This window comes from Thermobia domestica, chromosome 8 (assembly GCF_964235325.1).
Source record: "Thermobia domestica chromosome 8, izTheDome1.hap1.1, whole genome shotgun sequence".
NCBI classification, from domain to species: Eukaryota; Metazoa; Arthropoda; class Insecta; order Zygentoma; family Lepismatidae; genus Thermobia; species Thermobia domestica.
Window position 1 is genome coordinate 253,738,325 of NC_137461.1, and position 26,246 is coordinate 253,764,570.

Below are 26,246 nucleotides of genomic sequence, written 5' to 3' on the forward strand. Positions count from 1 at the left end.
CATGGGCACTTTTATTGTATATAAGACAATTATGCTCACATGTCAGAACGCCACTGTATCTTCAAAACAAATGATGGAGCATATGCCAGATGAATTGAACATTTTTTTCTGTCAAAGCCGTATGATACCAGCCTCCATGAAACTTCAAACAATGAATAATATTGTAGCTTCGGAAATTAACTCTCTGTTCTCGTTTTCTCACATACAGCCTGCGCATGTATTAAAAGCGGTCCAAAGAATTAAATCTCAAGCCACTGGTACAGATGATATTTCAATAACCATGATCAGGAAAATCTTACCGCATGTACTTAATCCTATCACTGACATATTTAATTACTCTCTTGCCACAGGTACTTTTCCCACAGTATGGAAACTCGCTAAGGTCCGCCCACTTCCAAAAAAGAACAACGCTGACAATATCGCAGACTATTGTCCTATCAGTGTCCTTCCCGTGCTTTCAAAAATTTTTGAATATATTGTAAATGATCAAATTCGGGAATACTTAACTACAAATAACTTATTGAATACATTTCAATCTGGTTTTCGAAGTAATCATAGCACATGCACTGCACTAGTAAACGTAACGGATGATATAAGATGGGCTATTGATAACAGAAAACTGACGCTTCTGGCTCTACTTGACTATAGTAAGACATTTCAAACGACTGATTTTGACATATTACTTCAGAAATTATCATTATTGTTTAATTTTTCTGAATCAATGGTTAAATGGTGTCATTCTTACCTTCACGAACGTAAACAAAGAGTAGTGATCAATCAGGATCACATATCAACATGGCATTGTATCAACAGTGGAGTGCCGCAGGGTAGTGTACTCGGTCCCCTTCTCTTTGCCCTTTACATTAATGATCTCCCTAAAATTCTCACATATTGTAAAAATCATCCATATTTACGCTGATAATTTTCAGTTATATGCTTCTTTTCCCCAACAAGATATTAATAATGCGATTGAGAAAATAAATACCGAGTTAAACAAAATCAGCGACTGGTCTACGGCTCACGGGTTAAAATTAAATGCAACAAAATCGCAGTGCATCTTAATTGGCTCTCCAAGAATTCTCTTCTATTAATATCTATCAGCTCCCAAATATAACATTGTCCAATACTGTTATTCCATTCTCTATAACTGTCAAAAATTTGGGAGTCATTCTAAATCAAAATCTGTCCTGGTCAGATCAAATAAGTTGAGTTTGCAAGAGAGCATTTGGTGCCCTGCATACGTTAAATCGACTAAGAAATTTCTTACCAATATCTCTGAAGATCAAACTTGTCAAGGTACTGGTGTTTCCATATCTTGACTATTGCGACTCAGTCTATTCTGATCTAACCGAAAATCAATCAAAGCGCTTGCAAAGAGTGCAAAATGCCTGCACTAGATTTATTTTCAATTTAACTTACAGGGAACATCTCATCATTTTATAAAAAACTGTCATGGCTGACGTCAGTTGAAAGAAGAAATTTACATAATCTTACCCTATTGTACAAAATACTTACTACGTCAGAACCATCGTACCTAGCCCGTAGATTTTTATATTTATCAGACTTTCAGACTTTATATTTATCAGACTATTTATCATACTAGAAGCACAAGATCACAAGATAATTTCTTGCTCTCCATACCCAGCACAATTCTGATTCATACTCAAAATCCTTCACAGTAAATACTACACGCCTCTGGAACAGTTTACCTCAATTAATACACAACGTTTCCACAGTTGCCAAATTTTAAAAAATCTGTAAATTTCTTTCTCTTAAGTAAAGATAAGGATACTGGTAGCACATGAGGCATCTTCGTCTTACCAGATTATTAATTACCCATATATGATCACAACCAATAGGTAAACTATGTTAATTTGTACAGCTTATATATTCACACTTCTAGTACCGCTATATGTAATATACAATTTAGGTTTCTCCATGTTATTTTGTTTCCTCTATTGTATATTATTTTCAATTTTTGTTTTGAAGTGTTTAACTATTTTTTTCTACTTAAGTAGTTTTTATGTGGTTCAATACTTTCCTTTTGTAAATGTTAGTATTTTCTATGTATTGTTTTTTCTTTTTAAAGAATGTATGCACGTAGTTAAGTGCTCGGAGAAGGCTGCAGAGCCTTAACTTCGCCACGTAAAAGAAGTCATAAATAAATAAAATAAATAAATAAATAAGTCCGTTCTACTCCCATCGCACCCATGCGTATAGGCCTAATGATGTTTCTGAAGCTACAAAAAACATCTTTGTTTTTTAAGGAGTGAGGTCCTAACTAACTTCCCTATAATCTGAATACTAAAGATCATCAACTGAAGAAAGAAAGAACCTTACTGATCAAAATCTATACAGTACTAGCAAATGCTCCCATATGTTATTGTGGGTAATATTTTGCGTTCTCCCTTCTGCACCTTTTATATAGAATTCGTCTGTGCTCAAAGTTTCCCACAAAATTCGAATGTTTCGTATGGACATCTTAAGGAAGCACACCCACCCCATTTTCTTCTATTCTAGGCCAAACATCTAGAAATGCTGAAACAAGGATTTAATTATTGTAGGTGAGAAGTCCAAATACCAAATTTCATATATCTAACCTTAAGGGATTTCGAGATACATCTTATAATAATTGCAAATCCTGTCCTTTTCTTCTAGGCTCTTTTTCTCTCTTTTAGGACAAGTATTTTTAGAAACGATGAAACATACACGTATATTTAATTATTTTAAATGAAGGATACAAGAACTAAACTTTATGTCTCTAACCTTAAAGAATTTCGAGATATGGACAAAAAATAATTGAACTCCCACATCTTTTATTTCCCGCCTAGAACAACTATATATAAAAATAACTGAAACACGTGTTCAAATATTTTAAATAAAGTCTAAATACCAAATTTCATGTCCCTTAACGCTAAAAGATTTTGAGATATGGACATTTTACTTGCACTCCCCTTCCTTCCTACTCCCACTCCTTTTCACTTGCACTCCCCCCATTTTTTCCCCTTGTACGTCAGACATCAAAAAATGCTAAATAGTGTCATATTATTTAAATGACAAATCTAAATACCATTTTTTGTATCTAAACATAAGAGTTTCCGAGTTATGGACTCTTTTATTATAACAATTGTAATTTCCGCCCGTCTTTATACCCACTCTCTTTCGTTCTTTTTCAGATCAAATTTATATGAAAAAATATTGAAACACATATCTAATTATTTTAAATGAAAAGCTCAAATACCGAACTTCATGCCTCTAACCTTAAGAGATTCCGAGACATGGACATCTTATTATAATGCCCGCCCCATTTTCTTTTTCACCTCCTTTCTTCCCTTCCAAGTTAAATATCAAAAAATACTGAAGCGCATGTCTAATTATTTTAAATGAGAAGTCCATATACAAAATTTCATGTCTATGACCCTCAGAGATTCCGAGATATGGACATTTTAATATCATAATTGACACTCCTAATCCCCTTCCACTTCCTCCTCGAATTTTCAAAAATCCTTATCAGTACCTTACTTGACAAATCTTATCTATTGCCCAAAGTTGAAATTTCCAGCTGAAGCGGTATGGTCTGGGCATTGATCAATAAATCAATTAGGACTTCATCTCTTATATGGAGAGATTCATTAAACTTTGCAGAGGCTTATTAATGTACTAATTCTTGTATACATTTTCCTAAAGCTGTACAAAGCTTTCGTCCCTTACCTTGTAGCGATGAAATTTAAGTTTTTATCATATTGTGAAGCTTGTAGCTATAAAATTTAAATTTTTACCATATAGAGCTTGCAGCTATAAAATTTAAATTTTTACCACATTAGAAAGCTTGTAGCTATAAAATTTAAATTTTTACCATATTGTGAAGCTTGAAGCGATGAAATTTTAAGTTTTTACCTATTTTGAAGCTTGTAGCTATAAAATTTAAATTGTTACCATATTAGGAAGCTTGCTGATAAAATTTTAATTTTTACCATATTATGAAGCTTGCAGCAATAAAATTGAAAATTTTGCCATAATGTAGCTATAAAATTTAAATTTTTACCACATTGTGAAGTTTGTAGCTATAGAATTTAGATGTTTACCGTATTGTGAAACTTGTAGCGATGGAATTAATTTTTTTTTATTCATGTGACTTCCCTCAAGAGTTGCTGCTGAAGTGAAACGATTATATTTCAGAAAGTAACAAAATAAATAGTTACATTCTTCCTGTTTTTAAGGATCGGAAGAATGCGAGCCAAGAAATCCGTCATCTGAAACAGGAGAAAGGAACCATTTTAAAAGAACTTGCTAAAGTAGACAATGAAATTCAAAATATAAAAAACAAATTTAAAGATGAGGAATGTAAGGAACTCGCTGATGACGAGGATTCATTGACTTTCAACGAACTGCAGAAAATTACGTAAGATCTTCGTTTTTATATTTTAACTAGTTTCTGTTTTCTAAAAGTAAGATGGAACGTGACTTTTATGTTATACCTCGTATTATCACCGGTTACCGTTACGAAAGACATGAGTTGGTAAAATGAATTAAGTTGTTAGAAATATTATGATTGCTTATCCTACTGAAACATTGAGATGTGATATCGATTACAAAATGGAACAAAAAAGAATGATTTGAAACTTTCCCAGATACAAATCTAGAAATTCAACTAGATTTTTCCGAAATCCGTAATGTATCGTTAAGGATGTCGCATATTATAGGTCTTATAACAAAAAATCAATCAATAAATAAAAATAAAGCATTCAATGTTGTTGTCATTGGTCCAGAAAGTGACAATGATACTATTAATAACATTTATCAAAATAATCATTTACTGCAACAATTATGGTGACGTATACACGAGTAGGATCTGTTTCCACTTCTGTAACTTAAAAAAAAAAAAAAAAAAAAAAGTACGTTTCATAAGAAAGAGCCATCAAAAATTACGTGGCATCTTTCGGTACACATAACCATCCAATTAGAACTCATAATTGATAACTTAGTCACCAAAATTGACGAGGCTGACGTAGTATGAAACGTCAACTAAAGTCAAGGTCATCGTAGGTCAAGAATACAAATATCAATGAAAACAATATTCCAGTACTTGAAATGTTGAGGTGATTCAAGGATGTCGATTTCCGTCGTTCACAAACATTAGAAATTTTATCAAGAATTTGGGAATTTTGAAAAATCCCAATTTTAATATTTACAGAATTCAAATGAAATAAAATGAAATCATTCAATTTTACGTCCCACGATTATGCCGGTTAGGCTAACGGAGACGGTGATGATGAGAAATGGATGAAATGAAGAGTGGAAGAAAACGGGAGAACCCGAGAAAGCCCACGAGCATAGCGTTTATCCACCACAAAGCTCACTTGGTGTGAGCTGGGATCGAACCAAGGACCTCAAGCACCGGAGGTGAACGCTCTAGCACTGAGCCACCGCGTCCCCTACAAAATTCAAGCAAAGAATTGAAAGAAAGAGATGATTTGCAACGGAGAAATTTCGTACATGGATGTTGAAAAAGTTATTTATTTATTAAGGAAAATCATATTCAGAGATATGGCTCTCGTTCCACTTTAAGCGAATGTGTTATTAGGCAATAGTGATGACGCCACTTTGCATGTTCGTAGTCACTTTGCGAAGCGCTTCGCGCTTTTGTCTCTCATGATAATTCTTGATTTGCCGCAGTCGGAAAGGTACGCACACGCCTTATAATGAAGCAACGTACTGCTACTTTCGATTTGCGAGATGCCACTTGTACAGCTTCGGAGTGTTACACTTGCGTCTTCATCAGTGGATGTCTGTAAAGTGATGACCGCAAGTCTTAAACATATTTTCAAAGATGCAGTAGATAGTTTCCGAAGACATTTAGGCGATTCATAATCTGTCTTTGGGTCTTGGGAGACTCTTGCTGGCCATTCTACGAAGTTTCGCCTGAGGCTGGTGGTGACTTGTGTGCATGGCCAACTTCTCATGCTCTGTTGAAGAACCGAACGCTGGGAACAGAGAATTCTTGTACTATCCCAATCACATTCTTGATTAAAGTCAAGCTAATGTTATAATGTTTGTATTTACAACTCTTTCTGATCACTAAATTTTGCATCGTAAAGGGATACATTATAACGTGTTGGTTGAGCATATCCGGAACAGCCTTTTGTACTGGAAGAAAATCTTTGCTTACTCACCTACCTCATATATTTCCATTATACGCTGTATATTGACTTCCTTCTTAACTCTCCCTATCTCCTTCAGTCTAAGAACAGTTTAAAATAAAATAGCAACTGTCAGACCATCCACACATATTTTGCTTCGCTATCCCGAAAACACTTCTTCCCTGTAAATGGATGTAGCACTCGATCTAGCTTATTTAAATAACTAAAAAGAAAGAAAGGGGGGTGAGAGTTTCAAATTATTTAACATATTAAATTACTTGACTGAAGAACAGTTATTGCATTACAAGTGAAGTTCGATGAAATCGACATCTTCTGGAAATCACTTGTATATTGTGTTCTTTTCATGTTTCATTATATCGTAGTTTATGTTCAACAACATGTTCATATGAAACAGGTTTTCTACTATGACTAGAGATGAAACTTTTTTGCAACAATTTTGATATTTTGTAGCATTAATTACCACAATTTTCACATTTATGTCGCATTTATTTTTTTTAAATGTAGCACTTTAAAAAAAAAAAAAAGTATGGAACTTGTAAACAGTGTATTTTTGGTAGTAAGGTGTATATCTAAAACAAAAATTAGGGTATACCTTGATTAGGTGCACATTCTAACTAGTATATTCACTGAAATATAGAAATTAATACAAAAATTTAAACATTTCCTCTATTGTCATCCTTAGTTGAAGGATAACATGCAGCAAGACATTATCAATTCTTCTTTTAAGCTTGTTCTCCTGTCAGTAACAATCATATACTTGGAAAAGAATATCTCGGCATCAACACTCGAGAGTGGTAACCACATTGTACGTAACGAGCTGACAGCAAAAGACCTGTGGTTAACTTTTAAACTGTTTTATCAATGATACAATGTCAACCTCCTTATCTTCATTATTAAGAACTTCAACAACCTTACTTTTAAATTTACGGTAAGCAACTAACAGATTATGAACATTTTCACCACAAAACACAGTCAAGGATTTCAACAACAATTTAGTTTTGTTGATGTCTACATCTTTATGAAGTGAAACAGTTTCTGGATCAAATAACTCGCAGAGCTTTTTCGTAAATGAAACTTTTTTTTTAAAAAAAGTTATATAATATTGAAAATGCGCTTTCTAGTTATTAGCAATAATTGACAGAATTCCACTTTTTCGGTTTCATTCGCATTTATCGCAAGTAATGCCGAATTTCACAAAAATTCGCGATAATATAATCGTCATTTCTGGCTCTGAAACGAAAAGTTTGAGGTTTCCTGAAACTTTTTTTTTTTTTTAAACATTTCGCACATATCGCATTAACGAAAAAGTTTCGTCTCTAGCTATGACGAATACGAAAATATCAAAATATGATCATGTTTGACAGTGGCATAGCGATGTGAGTTCCCTGGTTTGGACAACCACCTCCAGCATAGTGTTATACCTAGACATCGGAATTTTATGCAAATGCATAATTTGTTTGCTTATATGCATCTCTGTTAAACTTGGTAGATGTTTCCAACGACAATAATACAGCTCAAATTTGAAGTTTTATAGTACATATAAATGCATATTTCAAAGGTTAGAGCATATATTAGTACTCAAGAGCATATTCAGCATACTAGACAACTTTTATTTCAGATGCATGTTTAGCATGTATTTTCAATGCATTTACAGGTCTATTCAACAGAGAGGTTTTTGCATGGGAAAATGAAATAATGCGTAATTTATGGAGGACCAAGAGTAAAAACGCTTACAATTGCCAAGATGTTGAGAGAAATTTGATAATGGTAAAGATATTGAAATATCATGTCGATATCAATTCAGAAACAAAACACATGACGAATGCTACTCAGTGAATACTTAGTTCTAGTTGATGAAGTTCGGCACGAGATCCAGTCAGTTTCTAGTAAATTCGAGGGCTCTGTAGAAAAGGAATTGATGGATATTATTACCAGAAACTCTGATTACACAACAACTGAAGACATGGGAAAATGCCTTCAAGGGTTATTTTTCAATTTGCCAGATAATATAAATACTAAAGTAGCTTCTCTCTATAAATATTGTCCACTAAGAGCTATTAATGTTAGATCATTTTCTGGCTACAAATGTCAAACTAATACCAAAATGTAAATAGCAGCATCTTATGTAAGGCTAATTATAGGAGTAAATTCTTAGAAACGAAAACTTTTTTGTACTTAAAACGTGTAGAAAAATGATTCTCGTATTATTTCGTGTAAAGTAAATGCACTCTGTTTTAAAAAGTCAGGAATATATAGATTGTAACTGTCGTAAGTCCCTGGAAGGTAAAATACACTCTCGATATTATATTTCACCTGCAAAATTTTGTCACAACTTTGCTGTATGTTTAAAAATGCCCTCTTTTATTGCATTGTTAGTGCATATTTTAACACATTTAATAGCATATTTACATGCATATTTCATTAATTTTAAGTGCATAAGAATCCGATGTCTAGTTATACCTAATTTTTATATAATGCTCTTGAAATGAAAATATTTATACATGAACTAATATTTTTTATATTGTTCGTCTATATACATATTTCTTCAAAGTATCTTTACTAGTCACCCAAATTTAGAGTCGCGAAAAGTACCAGATCAGACCATGAAGAAGGAAACATATTCTCCAGTACCGAAAATAAAGGTATCATTCATTATACGTTCAAGAACGTTTCCTAACATTGTATGCAACTACCATATCGTACAAAGATATTTAACTCTGATGATTAGATATATGCCCTACTTCCAATTATTTATTCTAGTCGTATGCAAGTTATATTTGTTTTCATTGTGCAATCTATTGTACCTTGAAACATAGCTAAACGAAAACAAAGTATTACTTTCTATTTAACAAATTTGGCTGAGAAAAATAATTTAAAAGCTGAGAGAGCTCATAAACAAACCATACTAAAGTCTCACATTGAAAAACAAAAGCAAGAAGACGATGTAATCCCTTCCGTTGAGATTGAAGATTGGGTTTTCTATTCTGAATCTTATAAAAGGGAAATATAATAAACAATAGAAACCCTGCATGTTTGTCAAGGGTAGAGTTGAAAATTTTACTCTAATTTTTTTCTAACATTATTTTGCACCAAATTTAGTTAAAATTATTTCCAAAATAAGTCTAATATTTTTGCTGCCTTTTATGATCAATTATAAAACGTCTATTTTCAGATTGTTTATGCAGCAAAAGTGCAGTGAAATTGAAAAAGGCATGGAAAATAGCAAGAAAGAAATGACCGAACTTCGAGAGTTGGCTTCTGCATTGGAAAAGGAGATTAAAGAACTCGAAGAACTGAAAAATTCTGAGTAGGCACCTTCAAACTGGGTTGTTTAGCTCTTGTAATAATATTGTGGCTCAAGTGTTCGTTAATAACTAAAAGTTGTCTGCGTGTTCGTTCTAGTTAATAGTTTAAAGATGTCAATGTAGTTGGTTAAGTTTTTGTCTTTGTATAGCTTGTATTACCGTAATATTGTAAGATGGAGTTCAGAAGAAAGAATGTAAGAGCTGAAATAAAGTTCATTTGAAATCTCAAGGATTTTTGATGCACAAGTAACGAATTTATCAGCTCACGTATTGACTAAAATAGCTACACATTTGTTATTAAATTCTGCAAGTAAATAAATAAACATAAAAATTAGAAGCATTATTATAATATAACAAGCAATATTTTATTGTATTCACATGAATGTTAGTGACACAATTGTCAAAAGAATATATGTAAAGTTGCTGAAAATAATGCTCGTTTTATATTCGTTAAGAATTCTCTCATGTTTTGATATTTTCAATACAAACAATATGTAAAATAAACCATTTAAATTGTTTACTTTTCTTGTATGTTTAGAAGTGTTAATACCCAATTCACAAGAAAAATATCAAGATGTTTTCAATCTCACATTTACTGTCATATTAACAGCTAAAACGAATCCTCATATCTGTTGACGTTGAACAGTAATATCTCTCTCACATTTGATAAACGTTGTGATAGCAGTTCTTCTAAACTGCGATCGAAAAATATTATAATCCCCAGTTTGGCAAATGATCCCGAAATTGACACACACATACATTATATTGCAGGATGTTAGTTTTTGTGAATAGTCGACTCCCGGTATATTTTGAAGAATTTCCCTAACTAATTTTGATTTTTCCTACTTTCAAAGTCAGTGTGAACCCTGTATTCATAACCTTGGTACACATGTTCAGAATAATTTCTCTTTCGCTGGGTTTTCTAGTACTCATAGAGGGTACTCTGAACTCAATGTATAGGATGCAACATAATTGATGTGAGATACTCTAAATGTCATGCATGCTTTTACCAACGGAACATTAAAAAGACGTGACAAGACAATCGTGAATACAGGAATGTGTATTTTCACAGTTAGACATGTAATGAAATTTTTGTGTCAACTACACTTGAAAATAAAGTGTTCATCAGTTAAAGTGATGTACGTCGCATATTGACTGAAAATTTAGACATAAGAAATCTGTGCGTGAGTTGGTGCTGCGTTTGCTCACAATATAACAAATACAGCATTGTGAGGATATTTCAATCGAGTTTTTGGCGATGTTACACAACAATAAAGCCGAGTTTTTGCGTCGATTCATAACCATGGATGAGACATGAGTCCACTTCACATCTGAGACGAAGGAACAGTCAAAATAATGGACTGAAATGGAAGAATCAGCTCCAAAGAAGGCGAAGATAGTTCTATCTGCTGGTAAGATCATGGCGTCAGTTTTTTGGGATGCGGGTGGGATAATTTTCATTGATTATCCTCAAAAATGAAAACAAGCAACAGCAAGTATTATACAAACTTACTGCAGCGTTTGAGTCATGAAATCAAGAAAAATTATGGTATTTGGCGGAAAAGAAAATGTTATTTCATTAAGATAATGTACTAGTTCACACAGCCGTTATCGCGATGGCCAAAATCAATGAGTTGAAATTCGAAATGCTTCCTCATGCAAACTATACGCTAGATTTAGCCCTCGGATAGTTCCTCTTTGGTATCGGCTCGGTGGTAAAAGATTTGCCAACAATGAAGAGGTGGAGTGTACAGTTAATGGCTATTTTGAGGAGCTCGACGGTTCTCACTATAAACACGGTATCGAAGCTATTGAACATCGCTGGGAAAAATGTATCGAGTTAAAAGGAGACTATGTTGAGAAATAATTATTTTTCTTCGTAGGTCCGCTACTTCGGCACTACCCTCGTATATCTAAATTATATTTTTTATAGCATATAATGACGCATTCTAGACTGCAAGCCAACGAAAATTGAGAGGAGCTTGGCTTCTTCTATCCCCTGGTTGAAGAAAATAAATAAATAAATAAATAAAGTTTCCCGAGTTCGAAAACTGCACATGATGAGGATTTACACTCAATCATATAACTTTGTTCAGCTCAACGACATCGATCGATTATTATGTGTGTGTGTAGAAAGTGACAATCACATTTGCCAGTGTATAGACAACTGTATATAGAAAATCACTCTTTCTCTGAAATTGCGAAGAAAAGTAAGTCTCTGATGTGACTTCTGTTCCTTTGCACGTTCAATTAAATACACTTGTTATTGAGTAAAGTAATACAATGAAAGGAAACACATACTAACAAGTAATCTCACAATTATTTCCAACAAGCATTGATGGGAGATATGAGGGGAAGGGGAATATGAAAGAATAACACTAATCCAGAGTTATCCTATCTTTCAGTTTCTATACATACAAAATATATTACTTCGAGTATTGGTCTCATGCTCCAGCATAGTCCAGATAGCTTTTTACGTCATGTACATTTACGAACATTTCACTCAAAATATATATAAAGGGCACTATATAACAAACTACTAAGAAACTAGCGTAGGACATTAAAACAAACTAACTCTACATAATACATATAAATTAGTTCTACGGTGCGTACTAAGTGTGCTGTTTTGATGTAGCTCCAAAACGCATGAAAGCACTTTAGTTACATTCCAGAGGATTGAACTTTTGACTTTAAGGTACGAGGTATGAGGTGTGTTCAAAAATTATCGAACCTTATTTTTTTCCCGCGTAAACCAATTAAGCGTGGGAGACTTTCTTCAGTGTAAATATAGAGGGGACACTCTAAACGTCAGTTGCTGGCAGTCGACCAACGAGTCAAGACGAGTAGTGAGCGGTCGTCGAATTTCAGTTTTTGACAGAAAAACTTGGGCAACGATATTGCACCAAATTTTGCCAAAAGCTTGGCGATACTCAAGCGGAAACCATTCGCAAGATTCAACAGGCTTTCGGGGACGATACCATGAGTACCTTACACATAAAGGAGTGGTACAACCACTTCAAAGATGAACGCACATCAGTAGACGTGGACAGTGAACCACGTTCAGGTAAGATTTCAACAAGCCGGAATGACAATGTCATTGAGCAAGTGCGGACTGTGGTCTTGCAGGACCGTCGTATCACAGTCTGAAAAATTGCGAACGATATAGGGGTAAGCATCGGATCGGTATATTTAATTTTGATCGAGAATTTGGGCATGAGGAGAGTGTCCGCGAAATTTGTACCGAAGTTGCTAATAATGGAGCAGAAACAATGGCGTCTGGACATCGCACACATGCTGGACAATGCAAACAGTGACCCGAACTTTTTGAACACCGTGATCACCGGCGATAAACATGAGTTTATGGGTACGACTCGATTTGAGTCAAGAGAAGACATCATGCGGAATGCGATGGTACGATTGCTCACCATTTCAAAAACTGCGTTCCAGGAGCGCTAGTTGAAGTATGTGCATTACCAAGGAGACTACTTTGAAGGAGATTAGTGTTTCGGATTTCCAATCAATAAATGTATTGTTGCCAACCAAAGGTTCAATACTTTTTGAACACACCTCGTATAACTATGCCAAAGTGTAAATTCACATACTGACCGACGACTTAAAGCTGAGAAAGATAAGTTCACATTGGGTCCTATGTAGTTGGACGAACTGAAGACAATTGCCAGTAATCTGCTGAAAAGAAACAATGCTGCCAATGGACAATTGTTTGACTCCGAGATCATTGTGGATAAAATGTTTATTTCCCTGTTCAACCCCGAAACAAAATGGCAATTAAAACAGTGGAAATATTCCTCCTCACCCAACTAGATCTGATATTATCCTCGCCGTTTTATAGCACACACATTGAATCTCTCCCACACCCATCTTATTCGCCAGTTCTTGCTCTCAGTGACTTCTGGCTGTTTTCCAACCACAAGGATTCCTTGCGGGGCAGACATTTTTGATCCCGAAAAGTTCCCTCCAAGTGCCGTATATCAGTGTCTCAAACACCGTAAAATGACTTCATATATACCTTTGAATGGTGGACACACAGACTGCGACGGTATATGGTTGTGATGGTGGACAGAGATTACGTTGAAGAGAAAGAAAGAAAGGTTTCACTCAAATATTGAATATGACTGGAGTTGTATATAAACGAGACGACACGTATGTTCTTGACCAAACACTTCAGAAAATTCAACGAGTTTTGTTATTAGATAAAAAGTGCGCTGAGAAAATTCCATTATTTTAAAACAGACGCAATGTCTTCGTGTCAGAAGACACAGAGCTGAAGCGTAAATATAAATGTATAATTTTTAATATTCAATTCAAATGCTCCTCGTAATAAAGAAATCATAATAATGAATATTCTCTTTTTCTTGAATGAATTGCGTAAAATCTTACAAAATTCTCGTATATGTATATTTTAGGTGAAATGTTAGTAAATGTACACGGCGTAAGAAGCTAACTAAACCAAGCTAGAGCATGAGACCAACACACCAAGATCACACTGTAGGTATTTTGTACCTACAGAAATTGGGAAATAGGATAACTCTGAGTTAGCGGTTTTTCTTCATAATTCTTATTTTGTTCATATATTAATTTTTAATTCAAGAAGCTCCCAATAGCCTCATAATCCTAGTTCAACCTCGAAAATAGGAATCTAACCCAGATTCATGTCGGATCACTTAGTTATGGGCAAAGGTGCCTCACTAAGCTTCACTAAGCTTACAAAGTCCTTTCGACATCATGCTCACTTGACCTCACGCTTACACATGCTTTCGACATCACTTACTCGACTCTCAAACATCTTTTCGATATCACTCACGAGACCTCACATTCACATCCTCTCGATATCATATTCACTCGACCTCACACTCACATCATAATTTCGACATCACGCTTACTTTGTGAGGTTGAGGCCACGTGAGGGTGAGTTTCAAAGTCATGAGCGTCGACATTATGAATTTAGGCACTTGTGGTTACCATGACCAGTTTTCTTTAGCAAATTTACACTGGAAACTGATATATATATATATATATATATATATATATATATATATATATATATATATATATATATATATATATATATATATATATATATATATATATATATATATATATATATATAAACTCAAAAGCATCAAAAAAGTGAATCAACTCGACTTATACTCCACTGCATGGTTACTAGTCTTTTCACAATTTATCCCAAATTACTTCCATTACATACTAAGACAATAAGAAGGAAGAATTTTCTTGAAATTATTTGATAATATTCAATCGACATTATTTCTTTCAACCGACCGACATTAGTTCGGCACTTATGCACAAAAATTAAAACAAAATCACAAGCAAAAATTACATAGTAGTGACAGAAACGTAGAATCAAGTACTACATAAGAAAATTTGAAAAGTTACAAGGATATACGTAATATTTGAGTATTTACTTTTAAAATGTATTTACGATTTAATGTTGTTCCTTGCATTTTAGAACTAAATTGTCTTATGAGAAGATTTGGGACTAACATTTCTGAGTAGGAAAAATCTGGGAAGGTCTGGATAATCTTAGTCTACTACATATTCCAATACATACTATGCATAAAATAAAATAACTAGAATTCTTATTACGAGATTCTTTTAATCCATTAAGAAACGTATACACAAAATATAATTCGTCTCAAATTTGTACATTTTCGCTCATCATTATCTCAAATTTTCTTTAGAGCTTTTGTGTCACAAAAAATAGATTTTTTTAAACAAGACAAGTTATCACACGAAGTTCCCAGGGGAAAAAAGAATCATGTGCAAACTGCACCGTACAAATAAAATTCACTAGCACAATCACAATAAGATCTGTTAACAATGTTCATAACATGTCATAAAAATTACAAATCATACATATAATACAGCACAAAAATGTATGCATAAAATATATACACATTTACAAGTAAAATATACAGAAACAAACATGCACACACATTCATATAAACAGAGCTATGTAAAAATCTCGGATAACCACAAAGTTCAATCTACTTCTGCTGAAGAATTTCAGTAAGTTACAATTGTATACTATCTAGCACACGCATTGTCCTTTGAGTTTCTCCTCCAATCCCAATTCCTTCATTATCTTCAGGTAATTTACATAGCACACTTTCTCTTGTACAGGATTTTCTAGTTTCTGAACTTCCATCTGAGAAAAAGAAAAAGAAAGAATACAAAAAAGAAAATTCTACTTAGTTACATCCAAAACTGAGACAAATCAAAGGTTAGTCTGCGCCCTCCGAAACATCGCATTATAAAGAAATGTACAAGTTTTTTATTTATTTATTTATAATAAATTCTTACAGTTGTTACTGGTAAAGAACTCGTGATAAGTACAGTACGCCCTTTACGTAAGGCGCCCTTGCGAAACCACAGCAGAGATAAACAGTTTTATTTATTCTTCTGTATGGCACCGTTCTGTACAATGAATACATACTGTTACTGTTGATAAAGAACCCGTGAAAGGTACAGTGCGCCCTGCGAAACATCACATTATAGATAACTAGTTTTAGTTGTTCTTCTGTATACCAGTTTTGTATAGTAAATTCATGTGGTGGCTGTTGGTAAAGAAATTGTGAAGGGAACAGTGCACCCTTATAAAAGGTGGCTTGCAAATATCACATTATAAATATTTTTAAGATTCTTCTGTATATCATATTTGTATTATACATTCATCCACTTGCTATTAGCAGAGAATAGTTGAGTTAGTTGAGTTGAATTTAAGTTTAGCATCCCTTTCAGCAACGAGGCTATATGAGACGGGACCTACTGATTAACGTGGAATCCGAACCACATGAGCTCCCGCCGGGAATCGAACCCGAGTCTCCACCGCCAAAGGCGCGTACGCTAACCGCTTAGCTTAGCAGGGAATATCTACGGAGTACAATCACTTTTCAAAAAATACGTATAAAGCCAGTAAAGCAATTAACATGCAGGCCTATTTGATAAGATAATATAGGAACTTCTCGTGCTGCTACTCATTTATTACCAAAAAAAAAAAAAAAAAGAAGAAGAAGAAGTTAAGCGCAATCGATATAGCGCAGTTTTAACAATTCAAATTTTTTAAAGCTCTTAATTTAGAAATTTGATTGTTGCTGTGTTTTAGAGAAGTGTTTGAATAATAATTAGTACCTATTTTATTTCTAAAGTATAACTATATAGATTTATTGGTATATATTTAGTTAATTTTGTTTGAAAAAAAAAAAAACTAACTAAAAAGTGTTTTTCTAGTAAAGACGTTTTCACAGTTTAGCAAATTTGATGGTTTTAATACATAAAATGGCGACGATATTTATACAGGGTGTAACTTAATATAGCAAACGTCAGAAGGTGATTCCTGACACCGAGATAAAACGTGAAGTACAGACTCGTCTGAATGTAAAAATGCCTCATTTCAGTGCCTTGATTATTCGAAAATTTGTCGGAAAAAATTAAAACAGGCATAACTCAAGAACAAAACGTTGGATCGAAGTAGAGTAAAAGAGAATGTCCATTATTTTTAGTCGTAGATTCCATTAGTGTACAATCGGATATAGTGCAGTGGCGGCGCAAGGGTGACTCTCAAAGAAGCTAGAGCATTCCTTCGAGTATTTTATCAAACGTTGAATGAGGGAAATAAACAACAATCAAATACAAGATTTCAACAATCAAAAGTAATACATGTTCGCGTTAGAAGAACACTTAAAATTCGAAAGAAAGAGAGATACACATGTGTGATAGATCTATTTTGTCTCAGTACAGAATAAACTCTCGGAAGAAGAATTTAAATGAAACGGAAGCCTTTAACGTTTCACAGTTATATATTCTAGGCTAATGGTGACAGATGATAGATGGACGGCTTCCTGTCAAAGTTACGGAGTGTGTGAAAATGAAAAGAAAAAATAAATAAATAATTTTGATCCAGATTAGTTTTAAAACGACTGAGCATAGGACATTAGTATCCAAAAATGAAAAGTTCGTATGTGATGAACGAATGTACAAGGGATTCTCCACATGACAAAAGGGATTCCCAAATATTGCGTGAATACATATTGAGCAAAAGTAATCTGCATTAAAGGGTTTCCTCCTCGTAATATGTAATTCCGTGGAATAAGATACTTCTGTGCACAGAAGCAACAAAAATGGATGAAACATGAGATGTTGTACACGTTGCATAACGATAGAAAGAAATGCGCTGGGACAGTATACTTGACTTATCCGTTAGGTGAATCTTCTTTCAGGAATACTTTCGAGGGGCTTTTCCCCTCTCTTGGAGTTGGCAAATCGCCCCTTACCCCTGAACTACGAAAAAATACATTGTTATTGTGAATATATTAAAATAGCGTTCTGGTGTAGCCCACTTACATTTTGATTTTGTCACTGCTGGAGAAATTTTCTAAAAGAAAGCTCGGTGGAATTACATCCAAAAATGGGGGAAAATCTTTTTTCGACGTTTTAATGTACCTTGGAGCTGGATGAAAAACCTACACGGAGGAAAGAGAATATGGCACTTTTGCGTAAACACAGCAGCACGTACGTAGCTCATAGTGCTTTCACTAAGGGCATGATGCTTTGGTCGCACACTACAGAATTATCGTCCCTTGTGTGCCAATTGTGAGTGGCTCGCAGAAGGCTATCTTACACTTTTGTTGTGGAATGGCGTCAATTCGTATGCTTGTGTTGTAGTAGGCATCTACGCAACTTGTGAGTGATATACAGTCCGATGCTCTGGTGTTCCAGGTGGAATTGCTGTATAACAGGATAGGAAGTACTGTGTTCAATGGTGGAGGATTGTGAGGTATTCATGGCTGTGTAAAACTGTAAATGTTGGTGTTTAAGTAGAATTTGTTGTCTTAATCTGTACGCGCCTGCGCATTGGCAAATTACCCTGTCCACGAGCTGGCCGCTATACACCTCATTTATGGGGAGGCAAGAAGAAATAGCACAGAGGTGAGACGTTTATATCGTGACCCTCAAAGGAGATTAACTTTCCTTGTATTTTTTCCACGCCTCTTTATTCACCTTCGAGAAATAAGGTCCCATCAATTTCCCCTACGTGAAATCGGAGGATATCGCACCATGTGGACAGTTGAATTTAACAGCGTATTGGGAATGATCGGAGACGTCCTGAAACTAGTAGTAACCATATATAGGGTGTAAAAATCCACATGCAACTCTAGTGAACAATCAGCAGCAGAGATTTAGTGTGAGCGTGCGGTGAGGTATGATGGATAATTTTGTGATAGGGCCTTATTTCTTACCGGTCCGCCTGTGCGGGAGTACGTATCTTTATTTTTACGTAATGTTCTCCCAAAATTGTTAGAACATACGCCTTTGAACATAAGACTGCAGATGTGATACCAGCATGACAGTGCACCTGCACATAGTGACAGGAATACGCAGACCTACCTAAATGAAACATTCCTAGATTGTTGAATTGCAAGAGAAGGATCTGTATTACGATCACCTCGTTCACCCTCACGCCCCTTGATCTCTTCTTTGTGGCTTATGAAACGCCTTTTGTATGCAACACCAGCAACGACAGCCGAAGAACTTGTTGCTCCAGTTAATATAGCTGTGGGAGGTATATTCGAAATTTCAGATATGTTTGACCGCACGCAGAAAAATCTGCTTCGCCGATGTCATCTTTGCAACGCGGTCAACGGTGGAGAATATCCGACTGTCAACTGTTATTCTTCACAGCTGTCTTGTGTACACATACTGCATTGCACAAATAGTGCATAAGGTACTTCTGAATAGTCCACAGTTATCCTACTTTGTACGAAACAGAATAAATCGGCAGTTTGAAACTGTATTTCTTTGTATCATTGTGCAACATGTTCAACAGCTTGTGTTTCGTCGAGTTTCATTGCTTCTGTGCACGGAAGTATTATCTTAAAAGGAATTACGTATTACGAGGAGGAAATTCTTTAATCAGCTTACTTTCGCCTAAATTGTATTCATATAATTTGTGGGAATCACTGTTGTCATGTAAAGAATCCCTTGTGCTCTCATTCTTCATACATAATCTTTGCCACCTGATTACTTATGCATAGTCGTTATAAACCTAATTTGGATCAAAGTTATTTTTTCCATTTTCACACACTCGTAATTTGGACAAGAAGCCGTTCATTTATCTTCCGTTACCATTAACCTAGAAGATAAAACTGTGATACGTTAAAGATTGCTTTTCATTTAAATTCTTCCGAGAGTTTATTCTGTGCTGATACAAAATATATCAATTACGCATGTGTATCTCTCGTGTATCTCTCTTTCTTTCGAATTCTAAGTGTTCTAATTTGAACGATGTACTATTATTTTTGATTGTTAGGATCTTGCACTTTGTTGTTCATTTTCCTCATTCAACATTTGATAAAATACTTGAAGGAATACTCCAGTTTCTTTGGGGGTCATCCTTGTACCGCAACTGCAATACATCCGATTGTATACTAATGGAATTTAGTAAAACTAAATAAAATAAAGAACATTCCTTTTTGCCTGATTTCGACGGCTGTTTTTCCACTTTTACGAAAGTTTTCGGATGGTCATAGCTCCGAGGCATTTCCATACCCAAGTTAATCTATACTTTTCATTTTATCTCGGTATCAGGAATCACCTCCCGACGTTTACTATATTAATTTACACTATATACGTATTCACGTTTGTATGGGCGACCTTTTGGTAGACTTGTCTAACACCCTCGTTAAATATCCCAGCACGGGCCTGGTCTATACCCTACACTTTCTTTTTCCCTATACTAAAATAGTTCGATGCCGAAAAAAGTTAGCCTATCGCCTTCACTTTGTTCTCTCTACTTTCATCTAAAAATAATTCGATGCCGAAATAAGTTAGCCTATTGCCTACACATTATTTTCTCTGATTTCACCTAAAAAATGGTTCGATGTCGAAAGATTAGGATTAGGAATTAGATTTCTGGGTTCTCGGCATCTTATGGCCATTTAGCCCGTCACGTATATGAGGGATGACGTCCTTCGGCCAGCACACTATGCGGGGAAGGGAAGGAAGAAAGGAAAAAATGAAATCTTCACGTTTTACGTCCCACAATATGCCGGCTAGGTTAAAGGAGACGGTGATGATGAGAAATGAAGGAAATGGTGGAATGAATCAAGTAGGAGGAAATGGAAGAACCCCGTGAACACTTACGCACACGGTGTTTGTCTACAACAAAGTTCACTTGGCGCGAGCTGGGATTGAACCAAGGACCCCATGCACCAGAGGTGAGCGCTTTGAGCCATCGCGGCCTGGGACCATTATGTTAGGTACCATTCCGATGTTTGCCTGGTGTGGATGAGGAAAACCCAGGAAAAACCTCACTCCAGATGGCTGGCCTGAAAAAACTGTTGCCCTTTTTCGACCGAGTGTCCCCACCGGGAATCGAACCCGGGACCGCTCGCGCCAAAGACGAGAGCGTTAGCGACTACGTCACGCGAGGCCACTCGATGTGGAAAGAAGTTGCTCCACAGCCTATACATTGGTTTCTCCCCTTTTACCTGAAAATGGTCCGATGCGGAAACAAGTTAACCTATAGCTTACATCTTGTTTTCTTTGCTTTTGTCCAGAAACAGTCTGACGCCATAACGTATCATTTTGATCGTTTATTCGAATATCTAACCAAATACAGAACCCCTATGATCTTGGCCAATAATGAAGGCCTTGAAGCTCAGCCTACTCTGTAAATATATATATATAATTTATTATATAATTTAAGATTTTTAAAAAACTTCTTTTCGGTAGCACATTGTTGTGTAGTGCCAGTGGCGGACATCCGTTGCTATGGACAAAAAGAAAAATAGACACACCTTAGTTGTAACACGATTGGGAGTTAATATGTCAGCACCGTAATATCTCGAAAATTAATAGGTAAAATATGCATTGGAGCATGTACTGACAGGGGAAAAAAAGTTGTAAGTACTTTATTTATCTAATAAAACCAGATTCAAAAATGAAATTAAATCTTTAGTTTAACGTTCCATGATGGTGTTCTATATACTAGAAGAGATGGAAGATTAATGATTAGGAATGTGAAAAGTGAATGATTAGGAAACAATTTATGGACTGAGAATACGTCAGGAAACGGGAGAAGCCCGAAATAAAACACGGACACAATACTGAAAGTCAGATCCAGATAATCTCCAAAGGATACAACACACTACTTCGAGTTACAATAGGTGATTTTAATATTCAGTATTAAAAGAGAAATAAATTGCCTGTAATACACGATACGCAGAGGGATAATTACAGAACATTGAACAATGAATCAGATTGTGAAGTTTCGTCAGATCCACAAACAATGAGGTTATTTTAAGAAGATGCACAGGTCACGGGCAAAATACATTTCCTCAAAGCCCAAGGTAAATGACATACAAATTACTAATTAAAAAAGTAAAGCCTTACCATAGACGTACAATATTTATTAAATTACGGACAGCTGTCAATACCTGTTATTAATTCCATTCAGGGGCGGATCCAGGACGGACTTCTGGGGGGGGGTTGTAATACTGCTATTTAGAGCTACTTTTAGGAGCTCCAAACTCTGGAATGAGTTTTTTATATATATAAAATAAGAAAGTTTCCTCTTCTGGGGGGAGGGGGCAATTGCCCCGATCGCCCCCTGGATCCGCCCTTAATTCCATAAGATCTTCATACAATTATACTGACAAGAGCTTTTTCATCTCTGGTAGTATAATGTGAGAAAACACGAGGAATGAGCCAATTCTCCTAACGCCGTATTCTCAGTTATGAATTCAATGAAAATTCGTAGAGTGAAAAAGTGCGATACTAGTCCGGAATTGATCAGGCTTACCGTGCCTGTGTACTGCCTGTTAGAAAATTTGGCATGTGAAGAGAATATCTGGCACAAACGTGGAAGAGGAGTGGGTTAGGGTATCAGTAGTACTCAGGAAACAGCAAGAATAGTTGCAGGAGAAACAAAAGGAAGAGATCTAATTAACAAAGACATGGGTGTTGGAATTAAAGAAATCCAAGGAGATGTGAAGGAGAAAAAGGGATGATATAAAATATGGCAAAACTCTGGCAACCAACAAGACATGAAGAATTACAAGGAATTGTAGAAGAAGAAGAGCGCTAAGAAGGGAGTTGGTGTAGCAAAAGCAGTGTTCCTACAACCTGGAAAGTCAGTTTTTTTTTTTTTTTTTTTTTTTTTTTTTTTTTTTTTTTTTTTAAAGGAAAATCAAGGAAATAGGTCCTTGGTCATAGAAAAGTCAGGGAAATTGAGCAACTGTTTTAAAGAAAATAAAACTAGAAAAAGAAACTGGAAAAATACTTTCTGCTTGATTGTTCTAGAATTTTCTTTTAAATCACAGAACTGCATCTAACAAGGAATTTTCTTTAGAAAAATGTACGTGTTCTTATTTGGACTCTCAGTTGATACTAGCATTCACATGTGATGAAATTGCTTTTTCTTATGAAGATTGGGCTCACTTTTTTTTTTTTTTTTTAACCTTCGTTCTTTAAAGAACATCGGGTATTTGGAGAGTGCTTAAGCTCTCTAGGTGGGATTGAGAGTCCTTCTGCGTCTGTTTTATTCTTTCTGTGTATTTATTGTTTTCTTTTACTTAATCTTATATGATAGTATACAAAACTTTAAAAAAAAGGAAAAAAAAAATAGGAAGATCATATCGATCAACCATTTCTTAGACATGTTCTATAAATGTTTCCGCTGGTGGTAAGAAATACGATTGATCTCAGCGAAGTTCCTAAACTTTTTAGAAGTACAAACTTGCCATGTATTTTTGATTAATATGTCTGCATTTCTCTCAGATTATCTTTAATATTTCTTCTCTTTCAGGTTCAAGTTTGATATGAATTAATTTCCAGTAGTTCAACAAAAGATGTGCAAAAAGACTGTCTTTAATCTACTATGGAAGAATTCAGTCCATTACACTGAGTTTTCTTCATTAGTTGCCTCTGTACACGGGCGGAATAATGATGTTTGTTGCAAAAGGACGTCTCACGTAAAAGGACCAACTCGTGAAAATGTGAGAACTTTCAAGCAGCAGCATTCAACGACCCTATTTGTGGAAAAATGTTCAACATTAACCTCTTGTGAAGTTCCAGATTCATTTTCTTCATCAAGAACTCTTTCAAAGATTGCGTTCATGAGTAAATGTGTTACAGCAGGACCGGTGTACCTACTGTTGATACTTCAAGACCTGCTGGAATTTTGAAGGGCTGTTTGGAAAGTTTCGTCCTGAAAGACGAGGTACAGAAAGCAGAAATTATGTGAGCTCTTGTAATTGTGAACAATAAGAGGTCTTTCATTCAACTTCTGCTAGAATTTGAAAACAGTGTTTAAGTTAGTTTCCAGACAGTCATATTGCCCATGCATTATCAATAGGGACTAGATAAGGTCTCATATGCAGTTTATTACGGTTTAGTTCCATACTTGCCACAGCAATTCATGGACAGCCTCAAAATCTGTGACTTTTTTGTAATCTGTTTTAATAAAGCTGAAAAGTTGTCGAAAGAAGCCAAATGGACTTGATAGTAAGGTTTTGGGACAATAACCCGGAGAAAGTCGTGATACATTATTTGAATAACGTTTTCCTTAACAAAAGCACTGCCAATGACTTGTTACGGGCTTTCCCTCTGCTGTTTTTGAACCTTATATAAGGATCCATGGACGGCCCTAATGTTAATTTAAAGCTTATTTCAAATCTATAGGATCATATAGTTCTGTGAACAGTGGTAGACACTGTAGATTGATCAACCTATGCACGCGTGGTTTCCACAATGTGTATGGTGCAGTGAAGACTGGTATTGATTCTGTTGTCTACGAGATATCTTGCGTATTGCGATCAATCTGGTATTTGTTCAATGACACATCAGCCCGTATAGTATGTTCCGAGCATATAGATATGTATCATCTTGAATTAGATATGTATAATGGATAAAGGACAGGAGAAATTACAGTTAAAGTGGGAGATTAGTCTTTGCCTATAACTTTTTGCAGTCGTAATGGACGACCTTATAAAAGATGTCTAAAAGTTAGCACCTTAGAATGTGTTATTCGGATCGACATCGCGCTAATAAGCGAGTCCAAAGCAGCACTGCAAGAGAAATTAGATACTTGGAGAGAAGTATTGGAGACCGAAGGGCTTACAAGTAGTAAAACCAAGACAGAATATCTATATTGCTCATTCAACAAAAATGTAATAGAAAATACAAGAATATAACTGGACGAAGAAATTTAAGTATTGGGATCAATATATTACAGGAAAATTTAGGAACAGAGCAAGATGTAAACAGCAGAATTAATAGTGGTTGGACAAAATGGAAAGAAGTGGCAGGAGTATTGTGTGACCGTAAGGTACCAATACACCTTAAAGGAAAAACAAAACAGTAATGAGATCTGCCAGAGGAACACTCGGAGTGGAATGTTGGACGACAAAGAGAGTGGAACAGAAGTTGCATGTTGCGGAGTTGAAGATGCTACTCCTTATATGTGAGGTAACGCGGAAAGACAAAAGAATGAAGTGATCCGAAGAAGTAAAGGTGAGACCAAGAGTAGAAAAACTACAAGAAAGTAGACTTCGATGGTTTGAACATGTAAGAAGACATTCAGAATACGTAGCTACCAAGTGGATGCTATAACGGCGCGAGGCCAACCAAAGACGAAGTGTATGAAGAACGATATGGTGCAGTGTGGTATCACAGTGGATGTAATACAAGACAGAAACAGGTGGAGGGCACCGATGCAGAAAGCTGACCTCCGCTAACTGGAAAAAAGTTTTAGAAGAAGAAGAGAATATTTGGCATCCTTCAACTTTAAGTTCTCAACAAAATCCAGAAACCAGTAGGACAGGAGCTAGGATTTCCCCTAGGATCTAGGTTTCAGGGTATCTTTATCAGCATAGCATCTACCTTATCTCAAGATGTCCTATTTTGAGCCCATAATTATCATCATTCTATTCATAACCAAGCGTATCCAAACGAACTACATTGCAAAATTTTGTCTTATTATAACATGAAGATTATACGAAGGGAGTTTTTCTTCAACCTCCGTTAAGATACAGAGGAAAACCACACGAAATGACGAAACGCAAGTTAGTCAGATCTGTTCATTGGCGATCGCACATCCTCCATACCAGAACACAGACTCTGGTATTTAATCATTGTCGGGTAGTAAGCATGAAACCGTATCAAGTACAACTGAAGAGCCCGCCAAGGAAGAACTATGTGATGTAATTTGATTTCTCCACAATACACCCGCCATCCATTGTCGAATGATTAAGGATAATGACGGGAACTTTATGAGTGACTGTCATGTGTATAAGTGCTACAGACAGTTTGAAGAAATATATACTGACTTACACGACAAGAGAAGCCAAGAGTGGATAACTGTGGCGAAAGACGGTCTCAATGAATACACGAATCATCATGAAAGGGGCAAAATATGATTTTTCAGCTGTCTGATCTTCCGATTGCACTCGATAGAGTTTCACGCTTACGACTCCACAATGATTGAACACTAGAGTCTGTCATTCACTATGGACAATGTGCGATCTCCAATGAACAGATCTGACTAGTTTGCGTTTCGCCCTCTAATGTAGAGTTCTCTCACAGCTATGTGGATTTCGTACGCGCCTTTGAAGTGGGAAACCCCGGTTAGATTCCCGGCGAGAACTCATATGCTTCGGATCTCACATTAAGCTGTAGGTTCACGTCTCATATAAACCTGGCTGCCCAACGGGACACAAAAATCAAATCCAATACATTTCAT

General features: G+C 35.5%; 2 protein-coding genes across 6 annotated transcripts in view; one reads left to right on the plus strand and one right to left on the minus strand.

The window, feature by feature from the left end:
- Window positions 1-9,695, plus strand: part of LOC145693550 (uncharacterized) — a gene marked incomplete at its 5' end in the record, with an annotated part of 40,560 nt that extends 30,865 nt beyond the window's left edge. Inside the window, 2 exon segments of the mRNA XM_081769636.1 lie at window positions 4,221-4,402; window positions 9,334-9,695. Of these exon segments, the coding sequence (XP_081625762.1) occupies window positions 4,221-4,402; window positions 9,334-9,472 (321 nt within the window). The 3' untranslated portion in view covers window positions 9,473-9,695.
- Window positions 9,696-15,081: 5,386 nt separating this feature from the next.
- The window catches only part of LOC145693551 (EF-hand domain-containing family member C2-like), a 99,576-nt gene continuing 88,411 nt past the window's right edge, over window positions 15,082-26,246 (minus strand). For all 5 annotated transcript variants that reach the window (XM_081769638.1, XM_081769637.1, XM_081769641.1 and 2 more), the window contains exon 14: window positions 15,082-15,653. In XM_081769638.1, coding sequence (XP_081625764.1) covers window positions 15,537-15,653 — 117 coding nt within the window. In that variant the 3' untranslated portion in view covers window positions 15,082-15,536. The remainder of the gene's footprint in view (window positions 15,654-26,246) is intronic.